This window comes from Alosa alosa, chromosome 14 (assembly GCF_017589495.1).
Source record: "Alosa alosa isolate M-15738 ecotype Scorff River chromosome 14, AALO_Geno_1.1, whole genome shotgun sequence".
Classification (NCBI taxonomy): domain Eukaryota; kingdom Metazoa; phylum Chordata; class Actinopteri; order Clupeiformes; family Clupeidae; genus Alosa; species Alosa alosa.
Genome location: NC_063202.1, coordinates 29,219,569 through 29,239,124, shown reverse-complemented (window position 1 = coordinate 29,239,124; position 19,556 = coordinate 29,219,569). Strand labels below are relative to the sequence as shown.

Below are 19,556 nucleotides of genomic sequence, written 5' to 3'. Positions count from 1 at the left end.
TAATTAGTCCTCTTAACATTGAACACTGTGCCAAATATTTTTTTTTTTAAAATGTAAAAATGTTTCCGGGTGACAATATTTTTGGTCACGACTGTAACTTGAAATATTCAGCAGACATCAGACACAAGACAGTGGTAAAAACAAGATGCAACGTACAAAAGAAAGCAACACCACACATTTGACCACCGAAGTTCAGAATGTCTGATGCAAAAGAATGCTTTCAAACAGTGCAGCTCTTTGCTGGTATCCACATCTCTTCACGTCTAGGAGGACATTTGGAAGCCCATCAACTATAGAGACCCTGTACCTTTAAGATGCTTTAAAACAAATAAAACAGAAAGCAGAAAAGGCTCCCTCACAAGCAAGCAATCCAAATTTGGCCAATTACAATAATTCCAGAGTCGAGCGACATGATCCACACAAAGCAAATACATAGACAACAGAAGAATATGTTAATATAAATGTTCACATAGAAACTGACTAACATAAGGATCGCTCAAACATTCCAACATGACTATGAAAAACTCGTACAAACATACACTCTAGCACACACATGCGTCTTAAAGGCACAGTGAATTCATTGAGGGCAGTGAATTATCAACTAAATGTCTCTCAACTAAACCTCAACTACAAGAGCATATAAGCCAAACGGTCCATAAGTGGATTGCGGAAAACCACATACCCACTGACGTTGGACACTACTCTTTAAAACAAGGCAAATTTCATGACACTGGAGTTATCAAAAGTGGACAATAAATTAGCTTGTTCCCCTTTCACCCTTAGTATAACCGACACAAGTAAGTTCCATTTTCACACATTGCAGAGAGACCATTAACCAATATTAAATAAATCAAAAGATTTTAAAGCAACAGGTATAACTCTAGACTGAGGAAAATCAAGCATTAGTTAAATGAATGAATTTATCAAAAGTACTTCATAAGAATGCATTTTCTTTATGTTAAGGAGTAAAATGCCAGACAATGTTAAACCATGCAAAAAAGTGCAGCATAAAACACTATTAAGACCAAATGATTGGAACCACAGTGATGGATTTGCAGCTACTTTAAGATGATTATAACAACTCCTCCCGTGTAATATCATGCATTCTACATGAGTTACCCTCCTATTCTTTATTTAACATTCTTAATTTTTAGCAAAAGTCATTCTGAAAAGAAAGCAATTGTGTCATATAGGCATCTTCAACTACGAAATACAAGATCAACTTCGGGATATATAAAAAAGGTATGGATCATAACAGTATTATGCCTAGTGGAACACACTTCATACCAGAGTTTTACTTTTTGTTTTGATATACAACACTAAAGATCGGGCATGTTAGGTCATCTGAAGCCTTTGGTTCAGCCTGCCGACATGCTTTAATAAAAAGGGACGTCACCTTTGCCTCCCCAATAGGTTGCCCCAACAGAAATTGAAGAATTAATTCAATTGATCATCATGCTCACTCATCAGTAGGTCTACCTCTGACATATACTGTAGGTGACAACTAACATGTTAAGAAATTATATATAGTATTTTGAAATAGACTCTGTGTTGTTTATCTGATAACCCTGAGAAATGTGGCACTTTGGTCGTTAATGTTGACCGATCTCTTGTTTAACTGATTCCTCCATGCTAACTAAGCACAGGGAGGTGTGGCGCCTCTAACAGAGGGACTATTTATATTGACTTACATCGCCGAAATTTGAGAGCTTTCTTAAATCAGAAACATGAGCAATGTTTTTGTATTAAGACAGCAAATAATGAAATGCATTGGTATTCAATATTCAAACTAGATGCAGTTAACAAAAGACTGATTATTTTGTTGATCTAGTTCCAACAGCATTTGTTGTCATGGGAGAATTCAAAAACAAATTACTAAATTAAATGTACTACCAGTAAATACTTACTACCTGTCGTACTTGATCAAGCATAGTATTTTAGTACATTGTGCATTTTTTGAAGTTTGCTTAGTAAAAATGTATTTAAAGCGTTATCTTATCATACTGAAAGTAGCTGCAAAAGAACAGTCCAAGGTACTGAAGACATTCAAATGTCTGAGGTACTTAGAAGGTCCCAGCAGATGGAAGCAATGGGATGGTTGGTCATATGATCTTTGACTGTATCAAGGAGACAAAAACACCAAACAGATCTCACAGAGTCAAGACCAAGGAAAAATCAATCGGCCTCTACAGACATCAGAATCACGCTATTTAATATTCTCCTTTGGAAGAGGAGTCAGAATAAAAATTTCCCATGACTCATACAACCGACAAGCCCTTGCCTCCACCTATGTGACCATGGTAGCAGCCAAAATGCTGCACTCTTGCCCTCGACAACCACACTGTGACGAACAGAATTTGTCACTACAAAAAAAGTAAAAGAGGTACACTAAAAGTGCATTCAGACACAACCTGAAATACATGAAAAACAAAACAAAACAATAGTAAAAAAAGTCTAAAAGACAGACAGACCGACCTAGGTGGCACCCTGGTTGAGATTTGATGGGTTAAGTGCCCCTGGGACTAAGTGTCTTCATTACTGACACATTCTCACAAAACCCATTCGGATGCCTGCGGAGCCCAGCTAAAATGCAAGTTAGGTTTATTAATGGAAAAAAACATCCATAGATCCCAAACAAAAAAGTACAACGTTATGTGTATTCACACAGCCTTGCAGTCACAAATAAAAACAAGCACATATCCTGGTAAGTGCTTGGACACCACTCTTTGAATGCAAGGCTACTTGAAGCCTAGTGTGTAATAAGGTTTTCTGCAAGCATTGGTTTAAAAGACAGCCATGTGTGCCACGCATGCAGTTAGCTTTCTCTGAACTCTCTGATATGTCGCCAAATGAAAACATGGTCAGGTTTCTGAACAGAGGAGTCATAATCATTCATTATAAATGCAACACCTCGGTTTAATTAACCCTTATTATCTCAACCCCCCCACCACACACACCCCCTTCTATTTTTCAAAACTGAAAATGGATGAACTGAAAGGCAAGGAAGAAAGTTGACGTCATACATCAATGATTCAGGCTCGACAGACATTCAAACAAGGGAAACAAATAACAGACAATGGCATAAAAAACAACAGTTTAACAAAAAAGGGAGCTTCTTTGAAAAAACATATTGGGGTATAAATTAGGAGCCATTTAAAACATTTTACATGAAGTCACCCCCAAAGCCTTCCCTGTAGCACTATTGACTTTAGCCATTTCCCAAAGACAGGCAGGGAAGAGAAGAGGGGAGTGCAAGCTCTGAAGGCTGAGTGTTAGTAGCAAGGGGGTGAGGTCAAGAGAGCTCGAAAGGGGGAAGCCGGGTCAAGCTACAGTTCAACACAGGGACTCTAGCAGTGACTGTCATGGCAGGCAAAGCTATGAATAGCAGTTTTCAGTAGCAGGCAAGAAGTAGAGGTGGTCGACATGTCAAGTGCATGGTCTCTCTCTCACACTCTCTCTTCTTTTTTTGTGTCTTTTTGATGCTTAGCATAGGTAGCATAGCATAGCGCTGAGGCAGTGACTGAGGCAGCAGCTTCATGTATGGGCTCCCCCTTACACACCAGTAGGCTGTGTAGGGCATTATGGGAAGGGGCACAAAGGGGAAAAAAAGAAGTGGGCGAGCGTAAGACTGGAATAACAACAACAACAACAAGTGTGTGAGTAAATAGCCTGAGCGACAGGCTAAATTCATAGGTGTGACTCCAGAGAGAGTAACAACAACAAAAAGAAAATAAACGGGGGATAGGAGGGGAAGATGCCCCTTCACTTGCCCACTCTCGCCTCCAGTCCCCTTCCCAACACCTAATCTGGGTGCTGATGCGAGTTTGCTTTACAAACTGCCCTCTTCAGTGAGCAGACAACATTTACAGCCACTTTATACAGCAGCTGTCACACCACAAGGCTCACTGAATAAAACAAGCCCTTGATTCAAGGATCTGAGTCATTTTGAATATATATGTATATATATTAAAATAGGACATTGAATTAAAAAAGAAGAGAAAACAGCCAGAAGATGTAAGGCCAATTTGCAGTGAAACCTACAGTCCCGAATTAAGATTCATTTAAGCTTAGAAATACTTCACCTTCCTCCAGCTACAGCAAGCAAGTCCTGCCTCGTCACAGGGATGCATTGGCTGCAGTTAGGTACTGATGTCCAAAGGCAACAGACTCCTGGTTTATTCAAACTCACCCTAAACCTGGGTACTATGATAAAGGGGCAGAGTAAAAGACACTAAAGTGAATCGCATTTTGAATGTTCAAGTACAAATTTTTGAACTGAAAGGTTGGTGCTGGAGAAATCTTCCTTTTGCCTTTAAAGTCCTCCTTGGCCCGTCAAGAAGAGTTTAAAAAGATTTTAAGTAGCCTAACTAACTGCTGTTTTCCGCCACCATCTTGCATTTTTGTTATTCAACACCAAGTGCTTGATTAAGCTGTAAACAAAATGCTTAATTGGTTGAAAAAAAGCACAAACACATGAACAGGAAATGATGTCCACCTTTCCTCATTTTTGGCATCACCGATTCGATGGCAAACAATGATTATTGTGAGCAGCACCGAGATGGTTTTGTACCTGGAAAGTATTGGTTTCAGTCTGGAACAAATATTTCCCTAAACATGTTTAGTGAGACATTTGGAAACATGATAGCCAATTGAAATTTGGGGGAAGTTGCTCTAACTTCCCTTTCTGGATTGAAAGGGTAGCCAATGCTTTGTCTCGTTTTGAAGTTTTAAGATACAAGACGATTCAAGTTTATGTTTTTATCCCCAAACAAACTGTACTTGGGGAGTACTTCAGCAGCCAAGATAAATGGACTTGATTTTTCAAATGGAGCAGAGATGTCTCCTTTCAAGTAATTATTTGACATGTAAAATCTAATGTAGTTTCCTTTGACTCCAACTGCAAGGCACAGTGTACCCAGCAGGGGCGAGACAGTAGGACTTTTAAGCTTATTCTGAAATTGCATGCAGCTACAATGGCATTGATTTAGCTTTATTCTCTAAAATTTCTAAAATTCTAAAAAAACTTCTAAAATGTGCAAAAAAGCTATGTTTTTTACACAGTACACTAAGTTTATAGGATTGCATTAATTTGTGCATGTAGATAATTATGAAAATAACTGTATTTATTAACTGCACATATAACCAGACAGTGCATTCACTCTTAAGCCATTAAGCCTGCTTGTTCAGACTTTGGTAAGGCACACTAACTATAGCTTGGTAATTCCTAGGTCCTATCCACCAAATATAAACAAAGATAGACCTGAGAGAGGTCAGGTCAGGAAGGCTGTTTTGTCATCAGACATTTCACATGTTTCTCCTGGGGAAAACAGAGAGGCTAAAAACACCAATTATTATTGAACACACATAGCCAACACACAAATGTGAAGATGTCTTTCTTCCCAAAAAAGTTGGTCTAGAGGGTGTGGCTTATTTGCTGTTTGCCCGAGTGCCCAAAAAGGGAGAGAGGGAACTTAGGCCTCGTAACTCCGGTCTTCAGCACTCCAGGCCTGTTTGTGTGTGTGTGTGTGTGTGTGTGTGTGTGTGTGTGTGTGTGTGTGTGTGTGTGTGTGTGTGATATCTGCAATTCTAAATGTCATCTTCTCTCACATTAAGCCCCCAATATCAATCCAAGATGAACACTGCCTGCTCATAAAGTAAGTCTAGGTTCCCCAGTGCCAACACTTGCATTGCTTGCTGCCTAGGCCTGTGTGGCATGGCCTAGGCCATGTCTTGCAGGTAGCCTAAAGAAGCGTGGCCATCAGGCTGACAGGAAGGAACAACCAGTCGCAGCACTGCTCACTGTTACCATGGTGCTCGAGAGGCCCTGTAGAGACACAGGGTGGACGGACAGAGGCGGAGGAGACAGCCTACCTGAAGCAAACGCCGCCGAGGGAGGAGGACCGGCCTCTCCGCCACTTTTCTGACTCATCACCCCGATGTTCGGCTCAGTGGTGGGTGGTAGCTGCAGCTCTTTGGGGAGTAGGTCATACACTGATTCTAAAGAGGAGATAAGGAGAAGGAGTGCATGTGAGAATTTTAAGTCAGTCCAAATGCATTTCCTGTTGTAGAATATTTTCTCAGAACTATTTCAGCACATTAGGATTTCTCTTGTACTCCTGATCAAAACTGTTACTACACATATTACACAATTCAGGGTGTCAGCGTCAGTTTGTGTCTGACATGATTCTAGTGAACTGAGGATTGTCTGCTGACATCGGCAAGTTTAGTTCACAGTGTTATGAGGTTGTGAAAAAGTAGTCCAAGCAGGGTCCAGAAAATGAAGTCAGCGGAAAACGTGAAAAACTTATGAATATAAAAATTACTTATTATCAGCCAAAATCTCCAAAAATGTACACAAACTCTACCACGCATGAAACCATAATACCTGAGTGCTAGAAAGAGAGCAGCTCCCCTGTTGCGAGGCAGAGAATCTGTGTTACGCTCTATGTAAGTCTGCATTGATTGATTGCTTTATGAACGCTGAATTTATTTTGTTTTGGGTCATTCCACGTAAATTCAACCAGGGCCCACGCACTTAGGTCTCAAAAAATTCTGAAAAAATTACCAGGTGTACCTATGTTACCCAGGAGACACACTGTAAAATTACTCTTATGTAAGATCAATACTTTCCAAGATACAGCCAGTTTTACAGGGGGGAGGGTGTCGATTTTGTTCGGCCTCTTTTTTTTTGTCAAAGTTCACAAGCCCACAGCGCAAGAACTAAACCATGTAGGAGGCTAAAATTTTGCATGCTGGTACATAAATAGGAATAGTATGTAGCAAAATCGTCACGTTTGGTCTGGATAATCCTGCATGGCCATAGATGTCCCTCAAAGTTGATACAAATTTTATTGGAGTTTTTGGCTGGGCTCTGTTTAAGCCTTCAGAAGACATATTTGTACTCAACATAGGCTCTTGATTTATTTTCCTTACTGAGATAAGTAGAAACACTCTCACAAAAAACAATGAACAGAAAATAAATTCCTTCAGGGTCTGAACAGCAGACTTTACAAGTCTAAAAAATCATTTTGGTTCTCATTTTCAGAGCACCCAAACACCTTGTGGGAATATACAAAGATTTAATATTTTTTTTCTTTATTCTCCATGATCTTTTCTTTTTTAAAACACCAATTTGACTTGTCTTATGCGAATCTTTCTTTTCACTTTCCACCCTGAACATGGGCAAAATGCACCATTGACATCAATAGCACTACTCTAAAGCTGTTAGGCCTATGTGTTGTAATGCTAGCACTACTCTAAAGCTGTTAGGCCTATGTGTTGTAATGCTAGCACTACTCTAAGCCAGTATACTGTTCATGACTCTTCTTTCTGGTTCTGCTTTTTTCAGGGGGTAATACAGGCAGCCGTTGAAGGTTTATTTCACTACCACCACTTTCCGAACTGTCCCATGGCTGATCTCATTTTGAAAGTTTCAAGTGATATGTGCCAGAAAGCCGATGTTTAAATTATGTCTGCTCTGTCCTTTGGGCCATTGTTGTACCAGGGATTTATGATAATCTGTTTTTGTCCAGAGTTATGAATGAATGGATGAGCTCATACCAGAACAGAACTCTCCTTGGGACTGTCTAGGCCAGGGGTGTCCAGCCACCAGACCCCGACCATTCCTCTGTTTGGCCGTAGCTTTGGAAAGAGCTCTGTCTGTTTATAAATGGCCGCAAGTGATAAATATCACCTCGCGCTGCATTCCGAGTGCGTGGCCGTCTCCATGATCTACCAGTGGGTTGCCATCACCCACCCACCCAACCAACCACCAAGTGGAGTGCCCAGGGCCAGCGTTTACTGCCCCCTCTGCTCACCAATGGCAGGCTATTTACGGGTACAAGAGCACAATGCCCTCCAGGCATGTTTAGCATGCTGATGAACAGCTTTGAAAACACTCTGGCAGCAGACAAGGTTAGTGGGTAGGGGCCAACAACACCTTCAGTGTGGGGGAGGGGAGGCCCACTGGATCCGGTGGTGGTGGGGGTATAAAGTTTAGATTATTATTAGGCCAAATAACTCTAAATGGCTAAGACTTGTAATCCAAATAAAAACACTTTTATTGCACAAACCCTGGGTTAACCAATAACTAGAGTTTGACCAGAAAACCCCTTATTAATATTTGTATTGTAAAGTCTGAATCCATGCATCATCATGCTGCATCAGTTTGCAACCAGGGCTTTTGTACCTGTCTGCAAGATAAGTTTCCCTTTGGTAATATAAAGTTTACTGAACTGAACTAAACCTGAAATCTGATACAAGTTCACAGGGAAGGCATCACAAATCAAGACGGCACTGTAGCCCTCTGAGCCCCCTCTGACTACCCGTTTCTGACTCTCTGGTGGCCACACATGCACAGGCATGTTGCAGCCCTGTTGGAAGCGACAAGAGCGCGGTCTCAATCTACAGAGCAATCGTTTAAAGGCACCCATTCTGTCCAGGCTCTGAGAGCATAGGAAGACAAGAACAGGAAAAACTATGCAAACCATCAACATCATGCAGGCCAAGGCAGAGCCTCTGGCACATCTCTCAACAGAATTTATAATCTGTTTTAAGAATAAGAACAGGTTGTGCTGAGACGCTAGCCTGGCTAGCGCCACCACTTCTCAATGAGACGTGGTCTGGGAACCAAACGTTCATTTTCTCGTATTTGAAAAAAATGCCCAGATCCGTTTATTGGGTGCCACGGATGTCTATCAAATGCGTCTGTGCATAGCTCATCATCGTATTGCTTTCTCCCCGTTCTGTGATTGGTTCCCTATCTCAGGCGAAAATTTGCTCCATGGTCTCCAGGCTGCCTTAGCAGCGTGAATCAAATCGCGCGCAAGGCAGCATGGGAACACCCAGGCTACTGAGACGCTCTCTCTGAGGCCCTTGGAGCCCCTCATGATGTGGATATTTTGAGAGGTATAGATGACAGTAGGCCTATTGCATAAGCACCAACATGGTTAACCTTTCCAGCACTACCCATGGAAGTTCAGTGCTTCATAGTTGATCTAATTCCATGAATCTTAATACTCCCATTGTTGACTAGTTTAAGGTTACTGAATAAGACACATGGATGACATGCCTGATGTGAATAGTCTCCCAGTTCTGTTCAATCACCACCCGCAAAAAGACACAGTCCTCCTCACCGTGGCAATAGAGGGCACCTGAAGCCATTGTTTTCTTTTGATTTTTGTTTGGTCACCTACAAAGTGTTTTAAGCCTTTCCAGCAATTGTCCACATCTTGTTTCTGCATCAGCAACCACAGATCTGTTGCTTAGAAGCTAACTCTTCAAACATGAGTGCACACGAACGTCCCATGCACACACACACACACACACACGCTTGGTTGTGCAGGGCCCTTCCAGTAAACAGATTGCCAACCACACAGACAGAAAATATGTACTCTGCTCTCAGAGCCTCGGTCTCGAATCAGTGGCTGGCCTGTTCAAAGAGTTTCCACTCGTTTTTAAAAGAGTGAAAATTCCTATTCTGCTGCATAGTTTCCTCCTACGCAAACAGAAAACAGTGCTTGCTTTTCACATCGAAAAACAGTTGCTCTTTCACCAAGGGAAAAGAAAAACAAAAAGTCAATGTAATTAACTTGAGGGATAAAACAACCATCCTTTCTATGTCAACAAAAACACAATCTGGCTTTCACCTGGTCCTGGATCCCCTGACACTGACATTGTTGCTGCATAGACTTCCATGTGGTTAGGTCTTCACAGTTTCAATAGAGACGCATTCGCCACGCAGGGAAAACATCTTGCATTGAATTCCTGCAATGTTCTGTTTTCTTTTCTCTCTAATTCACTTTGGCTTGCCATGAAACCTACCCACAAATATTAAATGAATGAAACAACATGCACCATCCCAAATCATCATAAACCACATCATAACCAATGTCCTGTATTGCAATGAACTTTAACTAAGATCTTCTCCTTTCTGAAGCCTAAGCACGTATGTTGAGCTAACATTTCACTCAAGTCCACACAGTCACACAGAATTGTATGTCCTCTGCCCCCCCGAGAGCCTCCTGTGTGTGTACCGTTCAAAAAAACAAGGGATGTCTGTAGCTTGGTTGAAAACAACCAAGAGAATCAGGAAAAAAGAGAAAGGCACTCACCATGAGAAAGACAGGACTTACTCTCCCATTCATTCACACACATTCCTCCTGCCTGCTCTTACTGGCCCTGACACCTGGGGTGTGGCAATGTTTTTTGGCTGAGGGCCTGTGTGCCCCCCCTCCCTCCACCCCTATCCCTCAAACCCCTCCCATCTCTCTCGCTCTCCCTCTCTGCTCCTTGTTTGCTATGTTAACAGAGCCCTTTTCCTTTGTTAACTAGCTAAACAGGTTGGTGCCATTGTCATGGGGAAGCCTGTCAGGCAGAAATGGAGACACAGAGAAAAAGATAAACAATCCCGAGTCTGAGAGAGAGACAGACAGACAGACAGACAGACAGATAAACACATACTGGCCGCAGATTGAGCTGGGCATAGCGTAGAAGAGCCCTGTCCATCACAGCAAGGAAAGACACAGTAGAGAAGTACTGACCAAAGACTTGGACAGGGTCTCCCATGGTGCGGCCAGGCGAAAAGGGCTCTCGAGGGGCAGCAGTGTCGGCCGAGGCATACAGTCATTTACAGCTCTTGTGATTTGTTTACGACTCAGTCCACATCGGAGCTGACGAGAACACCATAGCAACACAGGAGAAAAGGCCCCCCCTGTCCATCAGAGCGTTTGCTGAGCTTTAATTAGCCAGAGAGAGAGAGAGAGAGAGAGAGAGAGAGAGAGAGAGAGAGAGAGAGAGAGAGAAAGAAAGAAAGAAAGAAAGAAAGAAAGAAAGAAAGAAAGAAAGAGAGGAGATTAAAAAGACAAGGTTCTATCTGATACTTAATGCAAAGGTCTGCACCATCACTCGGCCCAGTGTGCCCTGTTAGTAGTGACTCTCAAAACTGATTGCCTCCTGTTCGCTGGTCACGCAGTATGCATCTCCACAGCCACCGACACAGGGGGGCCTACGCTGACATATTGATCCCCTTGAAAATGAGCATGCTCACAGACCTCCCCTGCTGATTGGAATGTATCAGTCACTCGCCATCAAAGGCACAGCGCGTGGCTCCAGGCCAAGAGGACGGACTTGCTACCGGCTCGCGTGGCCCACAACAAAGCTTGGAGGAATGGGTGACACCTCGGTGGAAAGTTCTTGCAGAGTAACAAGAACTGCCCTGCAGAGGCCAGATAGGTGCGAAAGGAGGGCGAATAAAAAAATCCATCACTCACCGTCACAGCCTCAGGCCTAACAGCTGCGCTTATGCAGGCCGATAACTTTATTTCACGTCATAATAGGCATCAAGAGCCACCCGCACTGGCCATGGACACGGTGTAGATTTATGATGACTTCAATTACACACAGAGCTTTTGTGTTTTCACACCACTGAACTTACCTTGTCAATGACAAAGCCCAGCCATCATAGCCCAGAGCACCAACATATTTCACACAGCAGCTCTGCAACAGCACTGCTTTTATCAAACAGGTTGGATGCTCTACTCAACTATGGCCTGCACACATTACAAGGATGTTATATAGGTCATGTTAGAAATATGGAGTAGTTTGGTCCCCCAAGGAATTAGACAAGTTCCTTAGGGGTTAATGGGAAACACCTTTCAAACATTGCACTTGGTGCGTTCATCATAAGGAGTAGGGTCCATAATTGGCCACTGGCAGAGAAAGAGTATTTTTTCTACTGTAAATCAATAACCGCATAAGCTTGTTTACCCTGACTCAGCCTGCTCTTTTGCCATTTAAGCTAATTTAAAACACGACTGGGGGGCAGTCGTGGCCTACTGGTTAGGGCTTCGGGCTTGTGTGCTCTGTGTGTTCACTAATTCATGGATGGAATAAATGCAGACCAAATTCTTTGTATACGCAAGTATACTTGGCTGAGAAACCTGATTTTATATTTTACCACCTATGTCCTCAATGCAGTTTTTCTTTTAGCTGAAAGACTATAACTGATTTGAAACAATCAGTTCTGTAAACTGCCTGATAGATCTGTCCCTAGACACCTTTATCCTACTGTTCCCAGAAACCCTGGGGTGTGTGGGTGGCACATTAGTGCTGCTGGCATCCTAATTCACGTAGCGACATCCAGATGGCTCAGCCATCATGCCACACAGGTGCCCACCTGCGACTCGTCTTGTCTGAGTGAGCTCACGGCTGTGCACGCACTCCTCTTGAGCCACGTTCGTCTTCTACAGTACCCTCATCGCTCTGCCAGTCACATGGCTGAACAAATACAGGCCTGAGCATGGTCCATGCTGGGCTATGACATCATGGCCAGCCATGGGTGACGCTGCTACCGGATGCTACCGGGGTGAGACGACTGAGCAGTGTTCACTCGATGAAAAGCAGCGTGCCTATCAGTGATGTAGAACGTGTTCAGATAATGGCATCACATATAGCTGCAACAACCCCGCCCCCACCTCTACCCCACCCCCAACACTGCTGGCACAGTTTCAGCATGACCACAGCTTAATGATCTGGAGGTTTAGGCTCGATCACTGAGGCTGGCAGAGCTGGACATCCCAGCCTCAGAAAGTAAAAGTTAGACCACATACAGTATAAATTCCAACCCTTCACTAAACCAGCTGTTCCAAATCAACACAATTCTTCAGCCAGGTGGATTGGCTACTTAGTGATATCCCCTGTGACAGGGCACAGGCAGAAGGAATAGCAGGACTTTTACTTTCTAAAACAGTCACTGTGGAGGACACTTCACTGGCTCCAGCCAATCCTGAGGCCATTCAGTCAGGCAGTGAGTGGTGAAGTGCCTGCTTAGGTGTGTCTCAGGTTTGCCACAACACAGCTGTGTGCGGTTCCACCTGACAATTCGCTCCGGCTCTCGACTCGGATGCGAGGAGAAGGAGGAGGAGGAGGAGAAGGCGATCTGCCTGCGTCACCCGAGAGCTCTGCCCGCCTGCCAATCCCAGTGTTGCTAAATGTTTAATGAAGAGACAGGGCGTGGAATTAAATGGCTGCCTGTGGAGATCTATTCTCCGGTCAGCCATCACACAGCAAGGAGCAAAGATTTAACAAACAGCTTGAGAGAAAAAGCACACAAACACCTAACTGTAGTGCCCCTTTGCTCCTTCCTCCGCCTCAGCCATCATTACTCATAGCAATTATTACTAAAAAGAAAACAGAGAGTCATATGTAACAGCCAGGCCGTGGGCTCTGCCAGAAGCTGAGAAGAATGGACTCTTTAGCCCTGCAAATGTGAGAAGACTTGTCTGGAGAGGCCTGTCTTCACAGAGGCCACACTTACATACAGTAAACAGCCCACCTACTCCAATGCCCAGTGTAGGCTCATGTTCATGTTTGGACTTCATGATTATGGCCAGGCTAGATGGCCTAAAAATCAAGTTTGGTGTTGGTTGCCTGCAAACTGGAAATGCACAATAAATCAGCTACAACAAGACACTGTATTATTATATATAAAAAGTTAGTATGCTAGCAAACTTTTTATAAATCCCAACTCGGAGAAGTTTTTATAAATCCCAACTCGAGTGTTGTAAGTTTGCTCAAGGTTTTTGCATGCCTTATGTAGTCCAACTACTTTAAAGGAGAATTCCGGTGTGATATTGACCTAAAGTGTGTTGAAACATGATACCGAGTGTGAACGTATGTCTCATAGCTCACCTCGCTTGTCCCCTGCACTCAGAAATCTGGCGCTAGTTAGCCGATGCTACCAACAGCTTTTTCAATGGTGGTGCTTCGGCATCGGGCTAGCCATGCAAATAAATCACTGTTTTACACCATTTACGAGGCTCAATGTATCTCCACACTTCATTGGTAGACTTCCGAGGGCCCTGACATTTAAAACGAGACATTGAGAACTTTGAAAAAGCACTGGTAGTTTACTTACAAGACGATTTATGCAGACAGTATATTCACGAAGTTTAGCGTTTGCAGCCATCTTGAATTTAGTCACGATATGTAGAGCGACGAGTAAGAATGAACAGGTATGATAAGGGATCAGATTCCAAAAATAATTCAGTGGAAATGCATGGATTCCCGTTTCTTCCAGTAGCAGCAACTGGAATCCATGCATTTCCACGGAATTATTTTTGGAATCTGATCCCTTTATCATACCTGTTCGTTTCACTCTATCGCCGAATTTATCTTGACTAAATTCAAGATGGCGTCTAACGGTAAAATTCCTTAAGGTACTGTCTGTATAAATCGTCTTGTAAATAAACTACCAGTGCTTTTTCAAAAGTTCTCTATGTCTCGTTTTAAATGGCAAGGCCCTCGGAAGTCTACCAATGAAGTATGGAGCTACTTTGAGCCTCGTAAATGGTGTAAAACAGTGATTTATTTGCATGGCTAGGCCGATGCCCGAGGCACCACAACGACTGTGTTGGTAGCATTGGCTAACTAGCGCCAGATTTCTGAGTGCAGGGGACAAGCCGAGGTGAGCTATGAGACATCCATTCACACTCGTTATCATGTTTCAACACACTTTAGGTCAAAATCACACCGGAATTATCCTTTAAGACCCAAATTCCAAACTGTTGCTTTAACTGAATGAGTCATGTTTCAGGGGAAGCTGCATTGACAACTTTGAGCACAATGTCGAATGTTCAGGGTATAGAAGTGTCAAAAATGGAATCTCTACTTCCTTGGAAGTGATTTACATGGCACAAATTAATGCGCCAATGCATCAGCCTTTCAAACAGGAAGTATGCCTGTTGCTCTAGCGTGTAAATCCATCATGCGCTCTGAAGAAATGTGGTGGTTTGCCTATTGTAATCTGGACTGTTGAAATAATGTACTAAAACAGCTTTCCTGCTGATGACAAATTAGTAATGACATCTTTTTGAAAGAGATATCCAGAGGAACGCTGGGCACAGGAGTCGTCCTTTATGAACATCTCACATCGTAACGTGGTCTCATGGGGGCCAGTTGGCACGGCCGTGCCATATGTTATTATTAGGCTAGCGTCACTCTGTCTTGGGCAAACAATAGAACAACCTTGAAATAAATCTGTGAACAGACAAAAATGTATGACTAGGTTTGAAAGAGGGAGAGAGAGAGAGATAGAGAGAGAAAGAAAGAAAGTAAGAAAGAGAGAGAGAGATATCAATACAAGACCAGTGGGCAACAGGGCGGATGTTTACTCCATTCTGGGTGCCACCATGTGCTTCCTATTATGAGTAATCTATTCCATGCAGTGGGGACCAGGCTAGGAAGCAGTGAGTGATTATGGTAGCCACGGGACGATTTAGGATGTATGACAGGAATCCAATCCTGTGGTGGGTCTTCATAAATGCTCTAGTGTGACTTAGGCTTTTATGTTGAAGATCATTACAACTCATGTTGAGGCACATTAGCGACTTTCTTCATTCTGATGGGCCTATGCTGGCAGGGCAACAGGCTCTCAGGTTCTGAGACTGAATTGCACAAGCCATTTTCTTTCGAAGTGATGCAAAAGCTTTGGAAGTGATGTAATACTTCCAGTGACATGATATGAAACAAAGTACCGGTAGTCATAATCCCCCCAAACACAAAATAACCAAAAACAGGTGATAGCCAGACAAAATTCCTATAAATGCCACTTCTCCAGGAGTCAGCTTTAGTCATACTGTGTGTGATGTGCTTAGCGCAATCAAGTGGATTCCCCCAAAGCTAACTTCTATCACCAGGTGCTCCTACTGCCTGGCTGTAGCAATACGGACACTGCTCTGATTGCGTGTGGCTCTGCCACAGCACGATTAAGCCTAGTGGAAACATGGTAGAGGTAACCTGTGTTGCATGTCACAGAGTTCAGCCATCATGGCAATCACCTCCTCCACGTCACCTAATAATACCGTGACCTAAAACCACTCTTGTAATTAGATTACCACTGCCTGACTGGTGAAAACATTCACGTCAGTCAATACGCTAAGTTTACTACTGAACCCATGCTGGCCTGGCCGCATGGCTGACACACAACACCTAAACTTGGAATGTGATCCTGACAGGAAGGGATGTGGGGTTGTTGTGAACGTCGAAGCAGTGAACCTTTAATCTGCCTCTGCTTTTAGATCACATGATGGTGCGTGCACTAAGCGAGGGGACTTGCTGGAGGCTGTGGGATGGAGATCAACAATGTCTGTCTGCACAGGGAAGCGCTTGTCTGCACTCTGTTTACCAGCGGCTTCCACCAGCAGGAGGAGGAACAGACACTAGGCTCAGATGAAAGCAAGACCTCAGAGCGCTGTGGAATTCCAGCTATTTACACAAGCCAAACCTCTGTGCATACACACACCCACGCAGCGACAGACGCACGCACACACACACACACACACACACACACACACACAGGCTATGGGGAGATGCCACATCCCCATTCCCTTTGGGAAGGATGCACATGTGACTGCAAGGCTTGGTTCCTTTGCTGGTAGGTGGACGAGCTGCCTTCCACAAGGAGCTTGTGTACGAACCCTCACAAGGACCTCTTCTGCTGGCAGCAAAACCATGCGGTGGCAAAAGAGGGGTTGCTTTCATAACAGCCAGCCTAAAACAAACCGGCCACATGACATCACTGAGCATCACTCAACAAATACACATGCTTTTTACTGTTCTTCTACAGCCATCAGGTGCCCAGAGAGAAATACAAACGAAAAGAAGTCGATTTTACGTAAAAACAACATAAAAGAGACTTTATTTGGTCTAACAAAATGGAAGGGAGAGAGCTAATGGACCCTTTTTCTGGGTGAATGATTGATGGCCACTCGTTTGAGGTGGTCGCTGTATCAGTAACCGCTTTGTTTGCAGAGGGCAACTATTAAAGACTCCAAACCATTTACTCATCAGCCCATGAAATAGACGATCAAACATCACCTTTAGACAGCAGGGGATACATTCTAAAAGCTATCCATAGATCTCCAATGACTATTTAAAACAATCTATAGTATCTGAAAAGAACACATTTAGGTTATAAGTCTTAAAGATTATTTTTTGGAGTTGATCGATTAGTGTGTTTGTTGATTGATAAGACCATTGAGAAAAGAAAAGAAAACGGCACTGTATTGCGACCGTGTTTGATATTTCTCCACTCCACTGATATCAATTTTGTAGACAAGCTGCTGGTTACACAATCACAGAAACAGCAAAACAGTGAAAAGTAGAGCCATCAGGGGTCCCTGTGACCAAAGACATTAAAATGGCCACCATAGGTTTAATGGCGTCAGGTTTAAGAGCCATCTCACCGGGGGCAGCAGCAGAACTTGATTTGCCCTTCAGCCTCCATACTCAGCCAGACTAAGACCACACCTTCAGCATAGTAATCATGTAAGAGGATTTGGCACGCAATCTAATTAAGGCTTTAGAGTGTCTGCTGATTAATTAGAAACAACCAGAGAGGGAGCGCGCACACTCATAAGAAGGCCTGTGGTGCCTGGCTTGTGGTCAGCCCCTCAGAGTCATCGCCACCAGTGACCAGAAAAACAACAGCATGTCTCCTGCATGTCTCCTGTTGGGGTCGTACTCAAAAAAATAATGTGTTACAAGTTATTTGTTACTTTTTTAAAATTGTAATGAAGTTAGTCATTTTGGAAAGTAACGTGTTACTCGTTATCGTTACTTTTACTTTCGAGTTGGTCTCTAACCAGGGTGCAACATTCAAAGAGTTAGGCTACATTGTTAATATTCGCAATTTCAGATTTGGCACTGGTCAGCTACAGTAAAAGTAGCCTAGTTTCACGCCTATATTCATTTTGTCACCGTCATTGCTAAATGTAGCTTTTGTTTATTTTTATTTTACCGTTATGTGTGTGTGTTTTAACATCAGTAAAGCTTTGGGCTTCATTCAGCATTTTTTTCTTCCACTGGAAATGACTCTTCTACATTTGCTGCCTGCTGCATCCTTTCTGTTTTTGTTGTTTAGAAAACATTTGAGGTCTTGAGTCTTGAGCATTTCTCTACAATGAAATAATGTGTCTAGGCTAATCAATATTTTCAATAAGCAATCACTGCATGCTGCTATGGAAACAATAAGTCAATATATTAGAGACATCAAGAGTAACACAGGAATGGACGTTACATTTATTCAGTAACTGTATCAAATGACTGAAATTTGAATTGTAATGCATTACCTTACTTCTTTACCCAATAAAGTAACGAAATTACAGTAACGCGTTACCCCCAACACTGAGTGTATGTGAATTTACATGGGTCATTTCACAGCAAAGGTTGGCCAATGTTGGCATGATGAGAGTAGAGCCAATCGGAGCGAGACTGTCGGTTTCCTCTAACTCACACAGCTGTCGTTATCAAGAGGGATTTATAAACTGAAAATACGGAGCACTGCACACTGGCTCCTCTTCATGAAGATATATATCTTAAGTCTTTATATCTCCTCCGGCAGCTAACAGGTTTCATCATGCTCATTTGTATGTATTGCCTCCCAGCACGCTGACTAATTACACTTCAGCCTGGCCCACTTCAGGTAAACTCGAGTGACCTGACCTGAGGTGTGGTTCATTTGTAAAACTGGCAATAGGCATTCTACAAAACTGTTTAGGCACACTACAGAGATGAAAGACTTTTCTACATCAAGCCGCTTGGCACATTCTCTACTCGTAAACCTAGTATACAGCCTGTGTCCGTTTTTGAGTTGGGTCGCAAGCAGCCATTATGAAACTTAAAAACAAATTTAAAAAAATCCCAGGGTCAGAGCAGCGTCATATAAAAACACATAAGTTCTAAAGAGGGGAATCTGGGGCATTACGAGTCCACAGGGAATCCGGATGAGGCGCCACAACCACAATAACGCCATCTCTGTCCACCCCCACAGCCAAGTCACAGGTGAGTCAGGACAAAGGAATATAAAACATATTAAATGGAGATTGCACAACTGCTCTGAGGTGTGCAAAATGTCTCCCTCCACCCATCTCTTTTTTTCTCCCTTTCTCTCTCTTCCTTTTTCTTTCTCTCTCTTTCCCTGGGAGAAGACATAGGCTACTATCGTTTCAAAGTGCTACCTTTCACAAACCCATCAGAGGTTTGAATAAAAAGGCTCCAGTGCTATGACACTGCAGATGGCAGAACTGTGAGGAGAACAATAGGTGGGCCAAACATAACTGTTGATGTCTGTAAGCTGATCTGGACATCCTACCCGCTCTCCTCATTTGGCCCCGAGGGAAAAAAAATACCATACCACCACTTTGATTTAGCACATTCATATTTCTTTGGTAACCTTAAAACCCATGTTTCACTCAGGTCTAAAATGGAAGTTTGGGCTCAGCAGAGCTCACAAGTCATCTTTATTTTTATCATGAGAGTGTTACCAACCAGTGGCCTGAAAGGGTGAGAGCAACATGACAATTAGTGCCTGAGAATTAGACAAAAAGACATATACATTACACAATACATTATGCTAACAGAGCCCAGAGAGTAAGGCAACTCCAGCTCAGGTAAAGAAGTGGGCCTACTAGTCTTGACCATAGAAGATACAGTATAGCCACGTGACTAAAATTCTATCTTTTCTTTAATCCATGCTCTATGATATGATTTATTAAATA

General features: G+C 43.0%; 1 protein-coding gene across 2 annotated transcripts in view; it reads right to left on the bottom strand.

Moving 5' to 3' along the window:
• nfat5b (nuclear factor of activated T cells 5b) overlaps positions 1–19,556 on the bottom strand; it is a 45,043-nt gene that overhangs the window by 17,803 nt on the left and 7,684 nt on the right. For both annotated transcript variants that reach the window (XM_048262447.1, XM_048262446.1), the window contains exon 2: positions 5,872–5,997. In XM_048262447.1, coding sequence (XP_048118404.1) covers positions 5,872–5,997 — 126 coding nt within the window. The remainder of the gene's footprint in view (positions 1–5,871; positions 5,998–19,556) is intronic.